The following is an 18,653-nucleotide window of genomic DNA, read 5'->3' on the forward strand; positions in this document are numbered from 1 at the left end:
CAAAGAAACATTCATGATGTTATATACTTACTATTTTAATAAAGGGCTGTGATTGTGGAGAACTGACTAGACAAAGGAAAGGGGTTGGGCTTCTGGGGATGGTAACTGTGGGAAAGTGACTTGGAAATACATGGGCGACGCTAATGGAGGATGCAGGTGGTTTTGTAAGGTTTGTTTGTAACAGGCTTATCTCAGCACCTGTACTTCATCTCCAGTGATAAGAATGTTTTCTTCTTCCTGGTACTGGAAGAGTACATTTCTCAGGGGAAATTTATGCCCTATTTTTGGGCAGAAATAGGGAGGGCAGAGAGCCCTACTGTGTCTCCTGTTAGTTACCTTCAGCTCAAAATAATCAATATGCCAAAGCAGCATATTTTGAAATAACATGTTTTGATCCCCTTCAGTGTACACCACATCTTGTTTATCCATTTATTTGTTGATGAACATTTGAGTTAATTCAATGTCTTGTTTCTTAGAAATAGCTGCTGTGAACATGAGTGTGCAAATATCTCATTAACATCCTGCTTTCAGTTCTTTTGGGTATATAAGAAGTGAAATTGCTATATCATATGATAATTCTATTTTTAATTTTTTGAGGAACTGCTATACTTTTTCCCATAGCTGCTGCTGCATTTTACATTACCATTGACAGTCATGGTCCAAATTTTTCTGCATCTTCACCAACTCTTATGTTTATTTAATAGTAGTCATTCTAATGGGGCTTCCCAGGTGGCTCAATGGTAAAGAACCCACCTGCCAATGTAGGAGACTCAGGTTCAATCTTTGGATAGGGAGGATCCCCTGGGAAAGGAAATGGCAACCCACTCCAGTATTCTTGCCTGGGAAATTCAGTGGACAGAGGAGCCTGCTGGGCTACAGTCCATGCAGTCGCAAAAGAATCTGCACAACTTAACAACTAAATAGCAACAAGTCATTCTAATGGGCATGAGATGGTAGCTCATTGTGATTTTGATTTGCATTTCCTTGATGATTATTTACACTGGGCATCTTTTCACGTGCGTATTGGCCATCTATATATGATCTTTGAAGAAATGTCGTTTAAGTCCTTTCCCCATTTTAAAAAAAAATAATGTTTTTGTTGTTTTGTTTTTGAGCGGAGCCTGATGGGCTGCCATCTATGGGGTCGCACAGAATCGGACATGACTGAAGTGACTTAGCAGCAGCAGCAGCAGCAGCAGCAGCAGAGTTCTTTGTATATTCTGAATATATTTGCAAATATTTTCTACCATTCCAGGACTTTTTTTTCTTTCACTCTGATGATTGTGCCCTTTGTTCACAAAAGCTTTAAATTTTGGTGTAGTTCAGCAAATCTATTTTTTTCTTTTGTTGCCTGTGAACCTCATTTAACTTTTATATTGATACATACAAATAGTAAAGTGCTCAGTCATGTCCAACTCTGCGACCCCATGCACTATACAGTCCATGGAATTCTCCAGACCAGAATACTGGAGTGGGTAGCCTTTCTCTTCTCCAGGGGATCTTCCCAATCCAGGGAACGAACCCAGGTCTTCTACATTGCAGGTGGATTCTTTGCTGGCTGAGCCACAATGGAAGCCTGAGTGAAGTGCAAAAATCTTAATTTATAAAGCTTGATGCATTTTAACCTATTAACATTATTTTTGAAAATATATTTACTAAAAAGTTAATCTTTATCAGGAAAAAAAATTAAGAACTGTAATTGTGTTCGAATGCTAAGGAATATACATATTTTTTCTCAAATACTATATATATATATAGTATTTCTTAATACTGTGATAGTTTTTAAAGGAATGTTTTAGGGGATTAATTTTTTTTTTTCCAAGCTTGGACCCTCTAAGTCAATAGGCACTAATTTTGCAACTGCTTTCTTCCTGAGATGGATTTAGTGGTCATTTGACTAAATTTTTTTCCATATTCTTTCTATTAATCCTGGGTCGTTCTCTTGTTTTCTGTCACTTGCCAATCTTCCTTATGATTCAGCATTGAATAAAAACAGATTTTATATAAAGCTAAAACTAAAGAAAAGTACAAAATAAAGGATATTTTCAATATTTTATTGGATTGTATATTATTATGATCTCTACAAATATCAGGAAAAAAAATGTTGATTCAAATCGGTTTGAACAAGTATGTTAACAACCTGACAATGATGACCAGTAAATGTAGGACATCAAAACTGATCACTTTAATTTATATTGGTAATTTTTTCTTTATTTTTTCTGTCAATAAAATCCTTAAGAAAAGCAAACAAACAAAAAATTGGCTTGAACAGTGATGTTTTCTTATAAGATGTCCACAGGGGAACAACTCCAGGTGACCCTCCCTGGCTCTGCTTCTGAATAAGTATTTTGGTTTCGCTCTCTTCTGTGTATGGCCTTCATCCTTAGGCTATGGCAAGGATGCAGCAGCACTTCCAGGTGTCAGTCCTTTCACAGAAATTTTTACTGACTGAAAGGGGCTTATTTTTTAAACCTCCAAAGAGATGAGGAGTTCTTTCCTGGAGGTCCCAAAGTAGACCTCCCCTCGTTTCGCAATGATCAGAACAGGGTTACCTGTTAACTTCTAAACCCATCATCAGCTAGAATGTTGGGACCTAAGGACTGACCCTCTGGAATTTGGGGTGGACACAGTGTCCTCCAAAGTATGTGACTTTGTGAACGAGGATAAATACTTGAATACAACCAGGATTCTATCAGGAAGTGGGGCTGCAAATGAATGTTGTTTAGGTAGCAAGCTCTGCAACAATTGTTTTTCATTTAAAACACTTCTAATTTTTTAGTACTCAATTATCTAAAACATAAGTAATAATTTCAAATTGAACAGCAAAAAAAAATTTAACTTCAGATTTTAATTGGTTTAATTGGTTAAACATTTTACCTGTTTACAAGTTTCTTGATTGTGCAATAGTAGTCTTGTTTTCAAATATTTGTTGACTCTTTCAACCCTGTTTTCATTGAAGTCATTGTGTTAATTCAAAATACACTAAAATGAAACTAATAATTAAATTATTTTTTAAGTCAGACTTTTCTCAAATCTGGTGCTCTGTGACAACCTAGAGGGGTGGGAATGAGATGGGAGGTGGGAGGGAGGTTCACAAGGAGCGAGACGTATGTATATCTATGGCTGATTCATAGTGATATATGGCAGAAACCAGTGCAATATTGTAAAGAAATTATCCTCCAATTAATAATAAAAAATAAACCAGGCTTTTAAAAAAGGAACGAAGTATTGACACTGCTACAACATTGATGAACCTTGAAAGTATTATCAAAGAAAGAAGCCAGACAAGAAAAACACATACTGTATGATTCTGTTCATGTGAAAATCCAGGAAAGGAAAACCTATAGAGACAGAAAGTAGATTTCTGGGTTGCTTATGGCTGTAGGGGAGAGGATGGAGGGTAACAGAGGATAACTAAGGGTCCAGGGTTTCTTTTTGAAATGACTGTGGTATTCCAAAATTGACTACAGTGATGGTTGCATATATTTGGAATACTAAAATTCATTGAATCATACACTTTAAATGGGTGAATTCTATGTGAATTCTATCTTAATACAACTTTTTAAAAAATAGCTTTGATATGATTTTGATTGGATATGCCTAATATTTAAAATTGACAAATAGTATTGGAGTTAATCATTACAGTTGTGTGTGTGTTAAGTCTTTTCAGTCATGTCCGACTCTTTGCCACCCCATGGATTGTAGCCCTTCAGGCTCCTCTGTCCATGGACTTCTCCAGGCAAGAATACTGGAGTGGGTTTCCATGCCCTCCTCCAGGGGATCTTCCTGACACAAGGATCAAACCCGGGTCTCTTATGTCTCCTGCATTGACAGGCAGGTTCTTTACCAGTAGCACCATCTGGGAAGTCCAATGATAATCATCGCAGTTATCAAGCAATAAAAGCTAGCAGAGACAATTTTCTGTTACGGTATGCCCATCTTGAGGAATCCTGGTTCTTTTTAGCCACTGTCCCCTGTAAAGGTCATTTTCCTTCTTAGTCCTCCCTACAGTCAATTATTTCTCTCAAATAAAATATTACAAATTTAGCATTCCTCTATAACAGAGTGGCCTTTCCTCCATTTATTTTTGCTGTAAACGCTTAACAAAGCTTTCAGTAATTTTCAGCTACAATAAAGACATGTGAATAAGGAGAAATATAGGTCCTCTGCTTTTATTATGATAATTATAGTGAGGGACTATAATTATATATATATTTTCAAGTCTTAAGTATTTATTTTTCTTCTGATAAATAAAATCCCATTGCTTGATAAATTAAACATTTGTGGTAATAAATTTGTAAATTCAGAATGATGTTTTAAAATTCATGTTCAAAAAATTGTATCTGTAGTGATGAAATTGTAAATATAAATAACAGAATTCGCCTCTTCACAGGATTTTCTATTGTGATAATGTCAATATGGCCATATCTCCAAAAGGTTTGTACACTTCATTCTTCTCTTAAGTAGCTGTAGTAGTAACGTAACTGTTATGTAGTTTTCTAGGGGGTTTCTGTAGTATTCTGATTTAATCTTTACTAGAATAACATGAGCATAATTCCTCTAAAGAGGGTTATAAGTAAGGTGACCATATGCTTTATTGTGCAAACCAGAACACTTTTGAAGTGAGAAGAGTATTATAGCAGAATATAGGATTATATCCAGCAGTCCTAGGCAAACACAGATATATGGTATGTGTGTGCTTGTGTTCAGTCACTACAGTCATGTCCAACTCTTTTTGCAACCCCATGAACTATAGCCAACCAGGCTCCTCTGTCCTTGGGATTCTCCAGGCAATAATACTGGAGTGGGTTGCCATGCCCTCCTCTGGGAGATCTTTCTGACCCAGGGATTGAATCCTGTCACCTGCATCTCCTGAATTGCAGGCAGATTCTTTACCCCTGAGCCACCTGGGAAGCCCTTAGATATATGGTCACATCCTTATTAGCCATTTTCCCATCCTCTTCATACCCCTTCCCTGATAAAAAGGAAACTAGGTTAGACATAGTCTGAATTCCTAAAATGTACACATTTCATACTTTCCGATAGAATTAATTTGGGTTGTCAGGTGACATTGTGGAATGAATTGACAATATACATATTTTGATGCTGTGGTTACTGTCAGTAATGCCTAACGCGAGTCCTAGATGGGAAGGAGAGAGTGAAAAGAAGATGAAAATTTGGTGGGTACCCTGACATCAATTGATCATCAAGTCCTGTCAAGTCTACCTGTTACAAAAATATATTTGACATGTAACTGTCAGTTTTATCTTAAAATTCCAGTAATGAATTTATTTAAAAAAATCAGTATTTAAGTTGGAAGCATAATGAATCTATAATAATATTTCAGTCAAGGTTTCTGAAGGAATTCTTCTTTAATTCCTAATTCCTGTTCACTCCTTAACTTGCTACAATGTGATTAACTCCTCTGCTACCCTGAAACTGCTCTTGATGAGTTCTTCAAAGACTTACTCACCAAATAAATACTAGATACTTTTCAGTCCTTACTTGAGGTGACATTTGGGTAGTGCTTGACATTGTTGTCCTTTCTCTGCTTCTTGAAACCTTCTTTTAGCTTCCATGCCATTACCCTAACTCTTTATTCCTAAATTATTTTGTGTATTGTTCTTTATCTACTTGCTCCTTGTATTTTGGTTTTCTCCAGCAATGTGTATGTGTGTTTCAGCCCAAATCCTGAGCCTTCGCCCACATTATATCTATAATAAGTTTTAGTTTCATGAGTATTGATTTCATGTAAAATAATGTTTTAATCAGTTATAGTTAATTTTCAAAATGGCAATGAAAATGTGGTACTAAATCACTAAAAGTAAAATTAGTATTTTCCTTCTATATTTCCTTTAAAAATAGCATAAGAAAATAACATTTTAAGTTAACAATCATAAAAACTACTGTCCCTCACCTCGCTTTGGGTTAGAACGTTTTCCTATGTGCTTCTATGTCCCTTTCCCGTTAACACTTATCATTGAGTGTTGTAACTGTGTGTTACAGAGAGTTTACCTGACTTCCCTGGTAGGTTGTTAGAGTGGCTGGAGGGCTTCAGCAAAAATACTAGATATATTTGATGACTGTTTAGAGTTTAAAAATTATACTGTACTAAAAAATCCAAAATGAAATATAAGATGTCAATAAATTTTTTATGCCTGGTTTTTTTGCATGCTCACTTGCAAAATTTATTAGATACATGTACTTAGATGAGCCTAAGATGCTTCAGATCTTTGCACATTTTCCTCCTTTTTTTTTTTTTGGAATGATTTTTTCTCCTGCATCTCTCCTTTCTTCTGCCATTCCCCTCCTCCCTTCTTCTCCACTATTTTCAGGCCTTTGCTCCAGTGTCCCTTCTGAAAAGCCTTTTCTTACTGTCCCTCACCTCACTTTGGATTAGAAGGTTTTCCCTTGTACTTCGATATCCCTTTATCATTAACACTTACCATTGAGTGTTGTAACTGTGTGTTACAGAGAATGTACCAAACTTCTCTACTACGTTGTTAGAATGGCCGGATGGCTTCAACAAAAATACTAAACATAATGTGATGAATGTTTAAGGTTTAGAAATTATACTTATTCAGTGGTAAAGAATGCACCTGCAATGCAGGAGACATGGGTTTGATCCCTGGGTTGAGAAGATCCCCTAGAGGAGGAAATGGCAACCTACTCCAGTATTCTTGCTGGGAAAATCCCATAGACAGGAAGGAGTCTGGCGGGCTACAGTACATGGGGTCGAAAAGAGTCGGATGTGACTGAGCATGCAAAAACACATATAAGGAATTTATTGACATCTTATATTCATTTTAGATTTTATTAACTTAAAATTCTACTTCTTACGCTATCTTTAAAAGAAATATAGGAAGAAAATATTAATTTTACTTTTTAGTGATTTAGTGCCCCAGTGTCATTGTCATTTTGAAAATTAATTTAAACTAATTAAAGCTTTATTTTACATGAAATCATTACTCATGAACTTAAAAACTCTTTCCATACCGACAGAGTTATTAGAGTAGTATATGTCACAATTCTGAAGCAACATCTTCTGTGCTAAAATATATATTTCCATATATCAAAACTCTTGATTTCAGTGGTCTCTGTGTCTAACCTCAAAATTTTCAAAAAAAAAAGGTATTTGCACAATTAGGTCTACTCAGCATAATACATTGAATTTTGAAATTCACTGCTTTCAGCAAATACTTGAAATCTCTTCAAAAGAAAAATTATTGAGGTCACATGAACATATCACTAGTTCTTTAGCAATACAAATATAACATTTTCACCCAAAATCTTGTGAAATAATTTTGTCAAGTTATTTCATAATAGTATTAATATTATTATAATAATTATAATTATTAATAACTTACTGTGTGCCAGGCACAAACATGTAAATTATCTTTTGATTTTCTTAACAACTCTGTGAGGTGGTTATTATCACTCCTGTTTAACAGATAAAAAAACTCAGAGAAGTTATGTAGCTTGCCCAAGATCACAGCTAGAAAATGGCAGAATCAAGCCTATCTGAAACCAAAATCTGACTCTACAGTACTATGTTACCTACTGCCTTAAAATTTTTCATTCTTTCTCTTTCTAATTTTATTTATTGAAGTGTAGTTGATTTATAGTGTTTCAGATGTTCAGTAAAGTAATTCAGTTACACACACAGACATACATATCTACATATATATTTTTTAATTATAGATTATTACAAACTATTGAATATAGTTCCCTGTGCTATATAGCAATTTCTTATTGTTTATCAAAATTTTCATTATTAATTTGAGGTTACTATCTCTCTTATGATAATATGTTACCACATATTGCTTAGCTTAAAAGTCATCTCTGAGAAAGCTAAAAAGCTGGGCCACCCCTCTCCCCCCTGCCAGAAAAAAACCCAGAAAACCCAAACAGTAAATTATCTGTCTGAAAGAAATTTGCTACTACTGTGAATCTCTGGCTTGTGCTTCTGGCCATGGTTGATAGACCGCTATCAGCTGGGTGGTTCCTTAGGCTGTATTGCCCAGCTGCTACTGCTGCTGCTAAGTCGCTTCAGTCGTGTCCGACTCTGTGCGACCCCATAGACGGCAGCCCACCAGGCTCCCCCGTCCCTGGGATTCTCCAGGCAAGAACACTGGAGTGGGTTGCCATTTCCTTCTCCAATGCATGAGAGTGAAAAGTGAAAGTGAAGACACTCAGTCGTGTCCGACTCAGCGACCCCATGGACTGCAGCCTACCAAGCTCCTCTGTCCATGGGATTTTCCAGGCAAGAGTACTGGAGTGGGGGTGCTATTGCCTTCTCCAGTGTTGCCCAGAGTTGTGCTTAATTTCCAGGAAGAATCATATTCTTAAACCTAGATTTTGAATTGGGATAATGGGTTATCTATAGGTCCAGGAACATAGTGGGGGTACCCATGCATGAATTACAATAAAATATAATAATAAAGCTGACATCAGTAAAAATAAAATGCTAAGAAATATTAATGTTTTTATTGCATAGGTGACATTCATTTAGTGCATACTATGTGCAGATATGGCTCTAAGTACTCTACATGTATTGCCTTGAATAATTCTCATAACAGCTCTGTGAAGTTATCCTTATTTGACAGAAAAAGAGTTAAGCATGCTGGTTTTTTCCCCTCGGTCAAAAATGCAGGATTTTTCTAAATCAGATGAGTAGAACTTGATTTGGAATCTGCTTGGTGGCAGGGAAGTGTTTACTCAATTTGTATTCGTATTGCCTCACACAGGTTTTGTCACAGTGAAGGCCTTAATAGCTGTAATTGGATGAATAAGCAATAATCTATAAGTAAATAATTGAGGGGGCTTCTAGGTGGCATAGTGGTAAAGAATCCACCCGCGAATGCAGGAGACATAAGAGGTGCAGGTTTGCTCCCTGAGTCGGGAAGATCCCCTGTAGGAAATAGTAACCCACTCCAGTATTCTTCTGGACAATTCCATGGACAGAGGAGCCCGGTGTGCTACAGTCAATGGGGTCGCAAAGAGTCCGACACAACTAAGCACACACAGCGCAGCCCAGCAAATAGTTGAGAAGGCTTGGAACACATCTCAGCTCCCATGGCAAAGCTTTAAGATTTCTAGAACTTTGTCATTATTATTAACATGTTTAGAGAAGAATATTTTGAAATTCAATATATGCTTTGTCTTTTGTTTTAAAGAGAAGCTAACAGATCTGACTTTCGCTGAAGTGTGCAAAATCAAACAAGTTTACAGATAAAAAGTGTGTGTGCGTGCATGCCTTTGTGTGCTCATGCACAGGGCAGAGAGAACTAGAGATGGGGAGAGAGGCAGGCAGAGAGAGAGAGAGAAGGAGTGAGCAGGAGGGGTGATAGACATACACAGACAGACAGACATGGGGGTTAGGAGATGTTGCTAATCTAGACCAAAGAGATCCTGGAAGATTTTCCAAAATCAGTTATATCAGAATTGAATTGGGAAGGCCCTCCAGAAATTGACCACCTGAAGGAATGATCAGGGCCAGGAAGTAGGAGGTTAGAAAGGCATTCCTGATGGAAGGTGCAGTAGAGAAACCTGTGCAAAAGCCTGGAAGCAAAGAGCTTGACTCAGTTTGGAAACTTTAAAAAGTTCTGTGTGGCTGGAAGTTAGTAGCTGGGGAGGAAGCATGCAGAGAGATGAGGTTGGAGAGGAGAGACAGTGGCCAGCTAGTGAGCTAGTTTTTCTTAAGAAAGAGTTTAGGTTTTATCCTGAAAACAATATGAGGGGGATCATTAGAGGTGGCCAGAGGGCGGGAAACAGGATGCTGTTATTACAATGAGGGAGAAGCACACAGGAGCACAGCTAACAGTTCAGTTACTAAATTGAACTTTCTGTTGTAGTATAGAACCTGTATCTTCCAAACCATGTTACTTTCCTGTTACAATTCTAGCAGAATTCTAACAGATTGCAGTTTCCCAGTCATTGTAAATAGTATCCAACTAAAATAGCAGATACTGTTCCAAGTGTTACAGGCACCTTCAAGAATCAGTTCACTTCTGTCCATGCAATGGACACTTGACTATGATCAATTAATCTCCTGAGAAGACACTTTTATCCTTTGCTTTCAAATTACTGGACATCTAATATTAAAGTTTAGTTTTCATTGCTTTTTAAATTGTTACATGTAGGACATGAAGTTGTTATACTTATTCACTCTTATTTCTCATCTGTACAAACAAAAAATATACCTAAATATAGTCATTTTCAGCTATTTAAAAATACCTTTGGAAAAAAAAGCCCATGGTTTTTCTTGTTAAATTATTCTACCATTTAACCTGCATAGGTTTAACCTTATGTCCCAATACATAATGGTTCTTACTTTTCTAAATTATTATATAATCTACTGTATATAAAAACAATCTTCTGATTTATTCCATAGTCCCTTTGTAAGCTAGAATTCTCTGTTTTCTGAAAGTATTTTCTGAGTTTTAATCATTTAGTTCTTCCCTCAACATTCATGATATATAAATCCTCTTTGGTAGAACTCTGGATTGTCGATGCTGAAAGGAAGAATTAGTAGTAGGTTTAATGAGATAAATTTTATTTGGAATTTCATTATTGTGTGCAGTTAGTCCCAACAAATAATAATAAAAAAGCTAATAAACTGTAGCTTATTGAGTTGCATAAGGGTAAATAATTGTATTTATAAGAATTAAAGAATGGCATATAAATTTTATGATGCTATTGTTAGGTATATAATGTGAATATTTTTTTAACAAGTTTTTTTATGATGTAGAATTTTTATAGTTATTCTAAAAAATGAAGCTTCTTAAGCACTTTTCCTTGTGTACTGAATTGTTAATATAGTTAATGTCAGAAGCTTGAATTCCTTATTATAAGTAGTAGTGTTATAAGACTTATGCGTTAGAATTATTGATTTTATTTGTTTTAATAAGAAATGTTAAATGGTCAGAAAAAAATGTATGCAGCTTTTTAACTTTACTTTTCTTGGTTAACAATTCTTAAAGCATATTTCTTTTTTCTACAGATTGATCAGACTGCTGATGCAAGTTTTTTGGGCTGGGTTATTGCTTCATATAGCCTTGGCCAGATGGTAGCTTCACCTATATTTGGTTTGTGGTCTAATTACAGACCAAGAAAAGAACCTCTTATTGTTTCCATTTTTATTTCGGTGGCAGCCAACTGCCTCTATGCGTATGTCCACGTTCCAGCTTCTCATAATAAATACTACATGTTGGCTGCTCGTGGATTGGTAGGATTTGGGGCAGGTAATATGTATGCATATATATTTTTGATTGTTTTGAACTTACATTCATCCTCACATTCATGGCCTTTTCTCATCTAGGGTCACCTCTTTTCAGTCTCCTATACCTCATTCATCATACAGATGTCTCATTGCAAATATCTTTGCTATCATTTTGCCTTTTCTAATGATGTTGCCGTTACTTATATTTTCTCTTTTCTGTTCCATGGTTCTTCATCCTTCAAGATTCAGTTCAAGTTCTGCATCTTCCGTGAAGCTTTCTTAGGCTACCCTACACCTTAACAGATCTTTCCCTTTAACATGTCTCTGGCATTTGCTTATGTACCTTTTTGTACTGTTTTCATCCTTTATCACCAACTAGATAGTAAACTTGGTGTAACTAGAGACAAATGACCACTCTTAAAAATACTCTGTAGCCCCTAGCAGTGTCTCTTCAACATAAGTGCTCAACAAGTTTTTTTGAGTTAAATTGTTAGGATTTCTTTTTCTGTTTCTTATGTCATAGTATAAGTATGCCGAGTGTGTAGCAATTAGTAGTACTCCACTCACTCAATTCTTTCTCAGTATTTAATGATGAAAAAAATTTTAAGTTTCCTGTAATGCTGTTTTTTTTTTTAATTCATTCAAATCTTTAACCGTTTTTTCATATTAGTAAAAGTAATGGTTTCTATTAACTGATGGATTTATTGACTCTAAATGCTTTGTATAATCATAAAGAAGAAGCAGTGACTATGCTGCAGATTAATATTTCTTCCGTATAGAGTCAAATTAAATTGAATTTTATAAACTATAAAATATTTTCTTTTTTTTTACTTTACTTTCTTTTGGATTGTTGTGTCTTTTCTTAGGAAATGTAGCTGTTATTAGGTCATATATTGCTGGTGCTACCTCTCTTCAGGAAAGAACAAGTTCCATGGCAAACACAAGTGCATGTCAAGCATTAGGCTTTATTCTAGGTCCAGGTAGGTGTTCTTCAGTTGTCATTACTTAGATTTGAATTGGGTAAACTTTTGAAGTTCAAATGTTAGGTGAAATCCAAGAATAAAACCCCTGTGTGTGTGTGTGTGTTAGTCTCTCAGTTGTGTCCGACTCTTTGCAACCCCATGGACTGTAGCCCACCAGGGTCCTCTCTCCATGGGATTCTCCAGGCAAGAATGCTGGAGTGGATAGCCATTCCCTTCTCTAGGGGATCTTCCCGAGCCAGGGATCAAACCCAGGTTGTAGGCAGATTCTTGACCATCTGAGCTGCCAGGGAAGCCCATAAAACCCCATAGCAGATGGAAAAGGAAGGGAAATGATATTTTTTAATCCAGCTGTGAGGCTAAGCTCTTTATATGTGTTAACTCATGTTCCACTAGATTAAGTGTTATTAGTCCCCATTGTACAGATTAGAACACCAAGGCATAGAGAATATAAGTAAATTATCCAGGGTCACTCTGGATAAATGGGAGGCGTGAAATTCAGTCCTAACTCTTTGAATCCAAAGTGTATGTTTTGTCAGGTTATCATTTAGCTTGGTATCTCAGCAAGAGTTTCCTTTTTTTTTTTTTCCCCTGTTTATGAGAAACAGAGTTCTTTTAACTGAAGGATTTGAGGAAAGTTATAGCAAGTTCTTTACCCTTTTGCCTTTTGTCCTTACCTTTAAAGAAAATTTACTAGTCTGTTCTTTCCAAGCATTCATACTTTAGCTGAATATAAAAGTATGTTAATAAGATTTAATATTTCTGTAAGACCAGTTAATTTTCTGCTAAATGAGTAGAGAAATTAATTTTTATGCCTATAACAACATTGAAAAGACATATAATTTGCCCATGCTTTTAATATTGCAGTTATAAATGGCATAAATTTGAATGTAACTCAGTTTACTTCATCATCACCCCAGGCCGCTCTGGTTTCCATCATTTCTTCTCTTTAACAATAGAGAATCTAATTCATCATTCACCAAAATCTAATATTTCAGTTTGGTGTTCTGGAATAAAATATAAGAAGAGATCTTATTTTAAAACATATTATAAAATACAAGAGGGCGTAGTCTGGGTCTTTTTAAATTTGCCATTTCCCCTCAGTGTCTAGCATAGTACCTGGTATATAGGCTCAGGCTCTCAGTAAATATTTTGACCATCTAAAAAGCATTTTAAAGATTATTCAGTAAAAAATTTTGTATTAAAGATGAGCAGCTGTAAGCCTAAAAAGATGAGACGACTTTTCCAGTAATAACCACACCACTAAGTACAAACATTTATTCACTGCTTGTGGTTGTTGCTGTTTAGTTGCTAAGTCATGTCCGATTCTTTTGGACATTCAGTTTAGTTCAGTTCAGTTGCTCAGTCATGTCCGACTCTTTAGACATTAGCAGACAGATTCTTTACTACTGAGCTATCAGGGAAGCCCATTGACTGCTTACTATGTGCTAGATATTGTTCCAAGTGCTTTAGGTGCAATATTTTACTTAATTTTCATTCTAAGGCTATGTGTAAAGTAATGGCAGAACCAGATGCAGAATCTAAATCGGGAGATTAGATACTTTTCCAATCCAATTTTTGCCACAGATCCAAGTTGAAAATGATATTAAATATATAGTTTAAATACTTTATCCACGGTAATATTTAATAATATTAAGTTAAAATGTGGCATTTTCTTATAAGGAGATTGGTTAAAGTTTAATAATTTTTTATGGAATAAATTGTATAACTTAAATATTCTCAGTCAGTTCAGTAGCTCAGTCGTGCCCTACTCTTTGCAACCCCTTGGACTGCACCACTCCAGGCTTCCCTGTCCATCACAGAGATCTTTTTTTTAAAAAAGAAGATACATGTTATGTGAGGAGTAATCCTTTGTGAATGTCTGTACATCAGTGCTTCTCACCCATTTTTTACATCATTGTCTCCCAAAGGAGGCTTTTTAGACTTTTTTCTCCTAATTATTCCATCCAATGAAATTATAATATCACACATCTGCATCACATATATTTTTTGTACTGTTATATCTGTGTTTTGTACAGAAAAAGTAAATTTTTTGTCTCTTCCCCCCCAAGAACCAATTTTCTTGCTTCTTGAAATCCGTGTTGAGATTCCATACAGTATTTCCAATTTTGTGGTAAATGTTTTTCATATTTGTTTTATCCTGTACCTCCCATGTAATAATTCACATATACATATTTTGTTTTAATAAGTTTTTCAGACTTGTTTTGCACTCATTGGAGAAAAGGGCGTGACGTGGGATGTCATTAAGCTGCAGATAAACATGTACACAGCACCAGTTTTACTGGGCGCCTTCCTGGGAATTTTAAATATTATTCTGATCCTTACTATATTAAGGTAATTAGATAGAAATGATAAAACTACTCTTGTAAATTGTGAAAATAAATAAGCATTATCACTATTGAAGAATTATTTCTGTGATGTCTTTATTTGGTTTTTGATGTCTCTTGTACTTATATTTTTTAATAAGCAAATGCATGTGGTACTCTTAACTAAAATAGTGGATGATGAGTAAGAACAGATTATAAATTCTTTGAAGATTCAAAGTTTGGTCTTGATTTACTAATTATAGGTTTCTAAGTAAGGTAATAGCATGAAAGCAACATTTTAAGTAGATTAATGATTAGTATCAACCTTAGATACAAAAATTCCTCATAATATGTATTTCTTATCTTTTATATATCAGAAGAAATTTTATAAAACTACAGAAGTTTTGTTACTATATATTACTTTGGAGTGTTTTATCCAAGAGTCCACAGATGTTTATAACTCATGTTGAAAACCATTGGAAAACTTCAAATACTGATTAAGGTAGCTCATGTGTGCTCTTAGATTAATTATTTTTTCCATTTTATATGATAAAGTAATACAGTAATAGTTGTAACATATCATTTTAATTTTATTGGTTATATCATAATAATTTCATTACTCAGAAGGCAGTAAAAGAAACTATCAGAATGTGAAAAAATAGAAAGCTAATAATAAATTTAAACCATTCATCTATTATACTAAGCCTTTCATGGATACAATATTTATGTTTTTCTTTTAAGAGAACATCGTGTGGATGACTCAGGACGACAGTGTAAAAATATTAATTTTGAAGAAGGTACTATTAACCTGTTTGATTAAATTACTATAATATTACAGAGTATTTCTAATGATTCTATCTGTTTGATATTTACTTGAATCTTATTTCTGAGGACAACACAATGGGTAATTGGGGAAGGTCTCCAGAGTTGAAATTTACCTAATTTATTATTTTTACAAAGGCATACCTGTATCAGTGATTTGGTGTGCACAGCTGGCAGGGTAAAACCATTGCTAAAAATTACTTCATCTTGTTTTCCAAGAGCAATATCCTAAAATCCTTGAGATCTTTGAAATGAATTCAGTAGTTTTGCTATCAAATGTATCTTTCTGATTCAAGTATTTCTTTGTTCACTTAATCATCAGTATAAGTATGGTTTCTCTTTTGCATTTTTATTCTTTCGGTATACTCCACAAATGCACATTTTCATCCTATAGCTCTTTCTCTGGCCCATAAATAGGTTCCCAGTCTGGTAAGTATGTATAGTTTACTAAATAAACCATTATTTAAGTACTTCTAGTTATACCCTCTTTGGGGAGTGTCCCTTCGTGAAAAAGAATGCAATTTAGTCCTTGCCCTCAAGGAGTTTATAAAGCTTTGGAAAAAACAGTATTATTTTGCTGAGTTCTTTGATAGGCATTTTATTTAATTTTCACAGCAAACTACTGGAAGGTAAAGTTAAAAGTAGTTCGGAGGAAAGCCGAGTGATGAGAAGCTATAGCAAATTTTGAACAAAGGAAAGTATGATGTTAGTCACATTCCAAGTGAGGCTAATCCAGGTACGTGAAGACCTGAACTACAGCAGTAACTGAGAATGGAGAAATGATAGATATGAGCTCTCAAAGAAAAAAGAAAATCAAGATTCTTGACAGGCTGGATAGGTAATGCTAAACAATGGAGGAGGTTGTTGAAGATGTCTGCTAGGGTTTGATTCCAGATAGTTGAAAGAATGAGAGAAAAAGAATTTAAGAAGGGATATTGGCTGAAAAGACAAAACGATTTCAGTTTAGATCAAGCCAAATACAATGCTACTCTAGGAACAACTAAAAAATTCCAGAGGCATTTGTAATTTTGATGGTAGAAACCAAACCTAGAGATAGAAATTTGGGAGACATCCAATGAAAAACACTGTAGCAAAAAAGAGAAAGGAGGAAAGGAAGGGATAGATGGATCAAGTGTGGCAAAATATTGTTGAATGTAGGGCATAGATGGATAAGAATATGTTTGGAATTTTTCAAAAGAAAGAATGCATGGTGAAGGAGTACCAACAGTGGAAATAAGCTACTTTTGGGAACAGGTGTAAAATTGGATGCTAACTTAAAGGACCTATCAGATAAAGAGAAGGAGCAAGTTAAAGAGGATGTAGTTGGGGGCCGAGAAAGGGAAGATACACAAGAAGCAAAATCTTTCACAAGTTGAAGGAGATAGCCATATATAGATCCTTGCTTTATTGACTTTAATATGCTTAGAAAGCACCTGGGAACCGTGTGAAAACACAGACTGTTTCAGTAGGCCTAGGGTGAGGTCTAAGTAGGGAGAATCTACATTCATAATAAGCTACCATGTGAGCTGATGCTGCTGATCTTTGAACCACACTTTGAGTAGCAAAGACCTACAGCTACACTGTCCAGCGTGGTAGTCACTGGTCAAATTTGACTGCTTAAACTTAGTTACATTTAAGAAATTCCTGGAAATTCCCTGGCATTCCGGTGGTTGGGACTTGACACTGTCACTGCCAGGGTCCTTCTTGTCAGGGAACTAAGATTCCTCAAGCTGCACAGTGAGGCCAAAATAATGAAGAGTAATCTTAAAGAAAAAGAAATTCCTTATTTTCACCATCTCACTAGCTACATTTCAGATTTTTGTGTTGTTTTGTTTGTGTGTATTTGCTTGCAGTTCTTTGTGGCTTGCAGGATAGTAAACCAGGGGTTGAACCCAGGCCACAACCATGAAAGCACTGAGTCCTGACCACTGGCCTGCCAGGGAAATCCCACACTAGCAAATTTCAAGTGCTCAGTTGATGGGTATATGTGACTAGTGGCCAACTGTATTGGACAGCACAGAGAAAGGACATTTCCATCATGTCAGGGTTCTGTTGGACAGCACTGCTCTGAAACACAAATGAGAGTTTTAAAAGGAGTAATCTATTATGTTTCATAAGATTTCTAGGACCTTCAAAATAATTTTTATAAAACAGATGATTTTTAAATTTCAGTAAATGTTTAGATGAAATATATCAGGTTTGTTCCTCTTATTAAAGGTGTTATCATGGGATCAGTTTTGATTTCCAGTTACACAGTTTTTCAATCAATACGTTAATGTAGTGTTTTTTTAAAATTCTTATGATACCTAGTTAATTCCCGCAGTTTAGGATGCATCATTTCTGAGTCTCCCCACTAAAGCTAGCGCTGGTTGGAGGCTGTGGAAAACTAACCACCCATTTATAAACTATAGTCTAATTTGGGGCAATGTTGGTATTTGATTCAAAGGATTAAAGACTGGCTTAGGTGGTAATTGAGAATCAGGGAGGTCTATCCAAATAATTTAAGGCCCACAGGGACCAGAATCTACCCCAGAAAAGGAACTGGGCAAAGATGACTGGTTTTCTTTGTGTAAAAGGGAGGTTATAACCCTGTGTTGAGTATTCAAGGTGCCTAATTGCCCACAAGTATAACAGACTGATATTGGAAAAGAAACTCATTCTCAGGAATCTTGAGATATAAAGGCAGGCACTACTATGAAAAAAAATATAGAAATTTGCTACGTCTTAGGAAAGTTACCCCCTGCTCCTACTTCTGCTGTGCATACACTTAAAGATAGCATAAGTAAATATATTCTTGTATTATTTACCTCGTTTACTCTGAGTAAGTAGGTAAATTATTTAAAAAACATGATGAACATGTATGTAACTTCATATTTCTCAATTACATCAGATACAGCTTATATTGAGTTTGTTGCTTAACTTCATAGTTCAAGATCAGTGAATATCTGAACTCATTTGCCTTCCTAATTTATGAAACTGCCATCAAATCTTGGTAGTTCTTTGCAAAAAATATAAATGGTAATGTGAGGACTTTCAAAAATTCTGGTAAAAAATGCAACAATATTTAGTAGTACTAATTCACTGAAATTTATAATATGTATCCATTGAAGTGAATCATAGAACTGAGAACTGATTTAGTAAACTATTCGAGGTCTTCATGAAATCCTTGTAAATTTAAAATTTCAGTAAGGTAGAAAAAAAATTGCAACTGAAATGTACTTTGCATGAGATGATTTTATAGAATTCTATGGACATACAGTTCTCTTTTTGAGAGATGCCAAATAGAAAATCTGAGTATTTCCT

At 35.3% G+C, this 18,653-nt stretch overlaps 1 protein-coding gene across 1 annotated transcript in view; it reads left to right on the forward strand.

The window, feature by feature from the left end:
• MFSD8 (major facilitator superfamily domain containing 8) overlaps nt 1–18,653 on the forward strand; it is a 37,676-nt gene that overhangs the window by 7,301 nt on the left and 11,722 nt on the right. The window contains exons 3-7 of the mRNA NM_001205823.1: nt 4,394–4,437; nt 11,003–11,243; nt 12,088–12,201; nt 14,412–14,556; nt 15,270–15,325. Coding sequence (NP_001192752.1) covers nt 4,394–4,437; nt 11,003–11,243; nt 12,088–12,201; nt 14,412–14,556; nt 15,270–15,325 — 600 coding nt within the window. The remainder of the gene's footprint in view (nt 1–4,393; nt 4,438–11,002; nt 11,244–12,087; nt 12,202–14,411; nt 14,557–15,269; nt 15,326–18,653) is intronic.

The sequence above is a fragment of the Bos taurus genome, chromosome 17 (assembly GCF_002263795.3).
Source record: "Bos taurus isolate L1 Dominette 01449 registration number 42190680 breed Hereford chromosome 17, ARS-UCD2.0, whole genome shotgun sequence".
NCBI lineage: Eukaryota > Metazoa > Chordata > Mammalia > Artiodactyla > Bovidae > Bos > Bos taurus.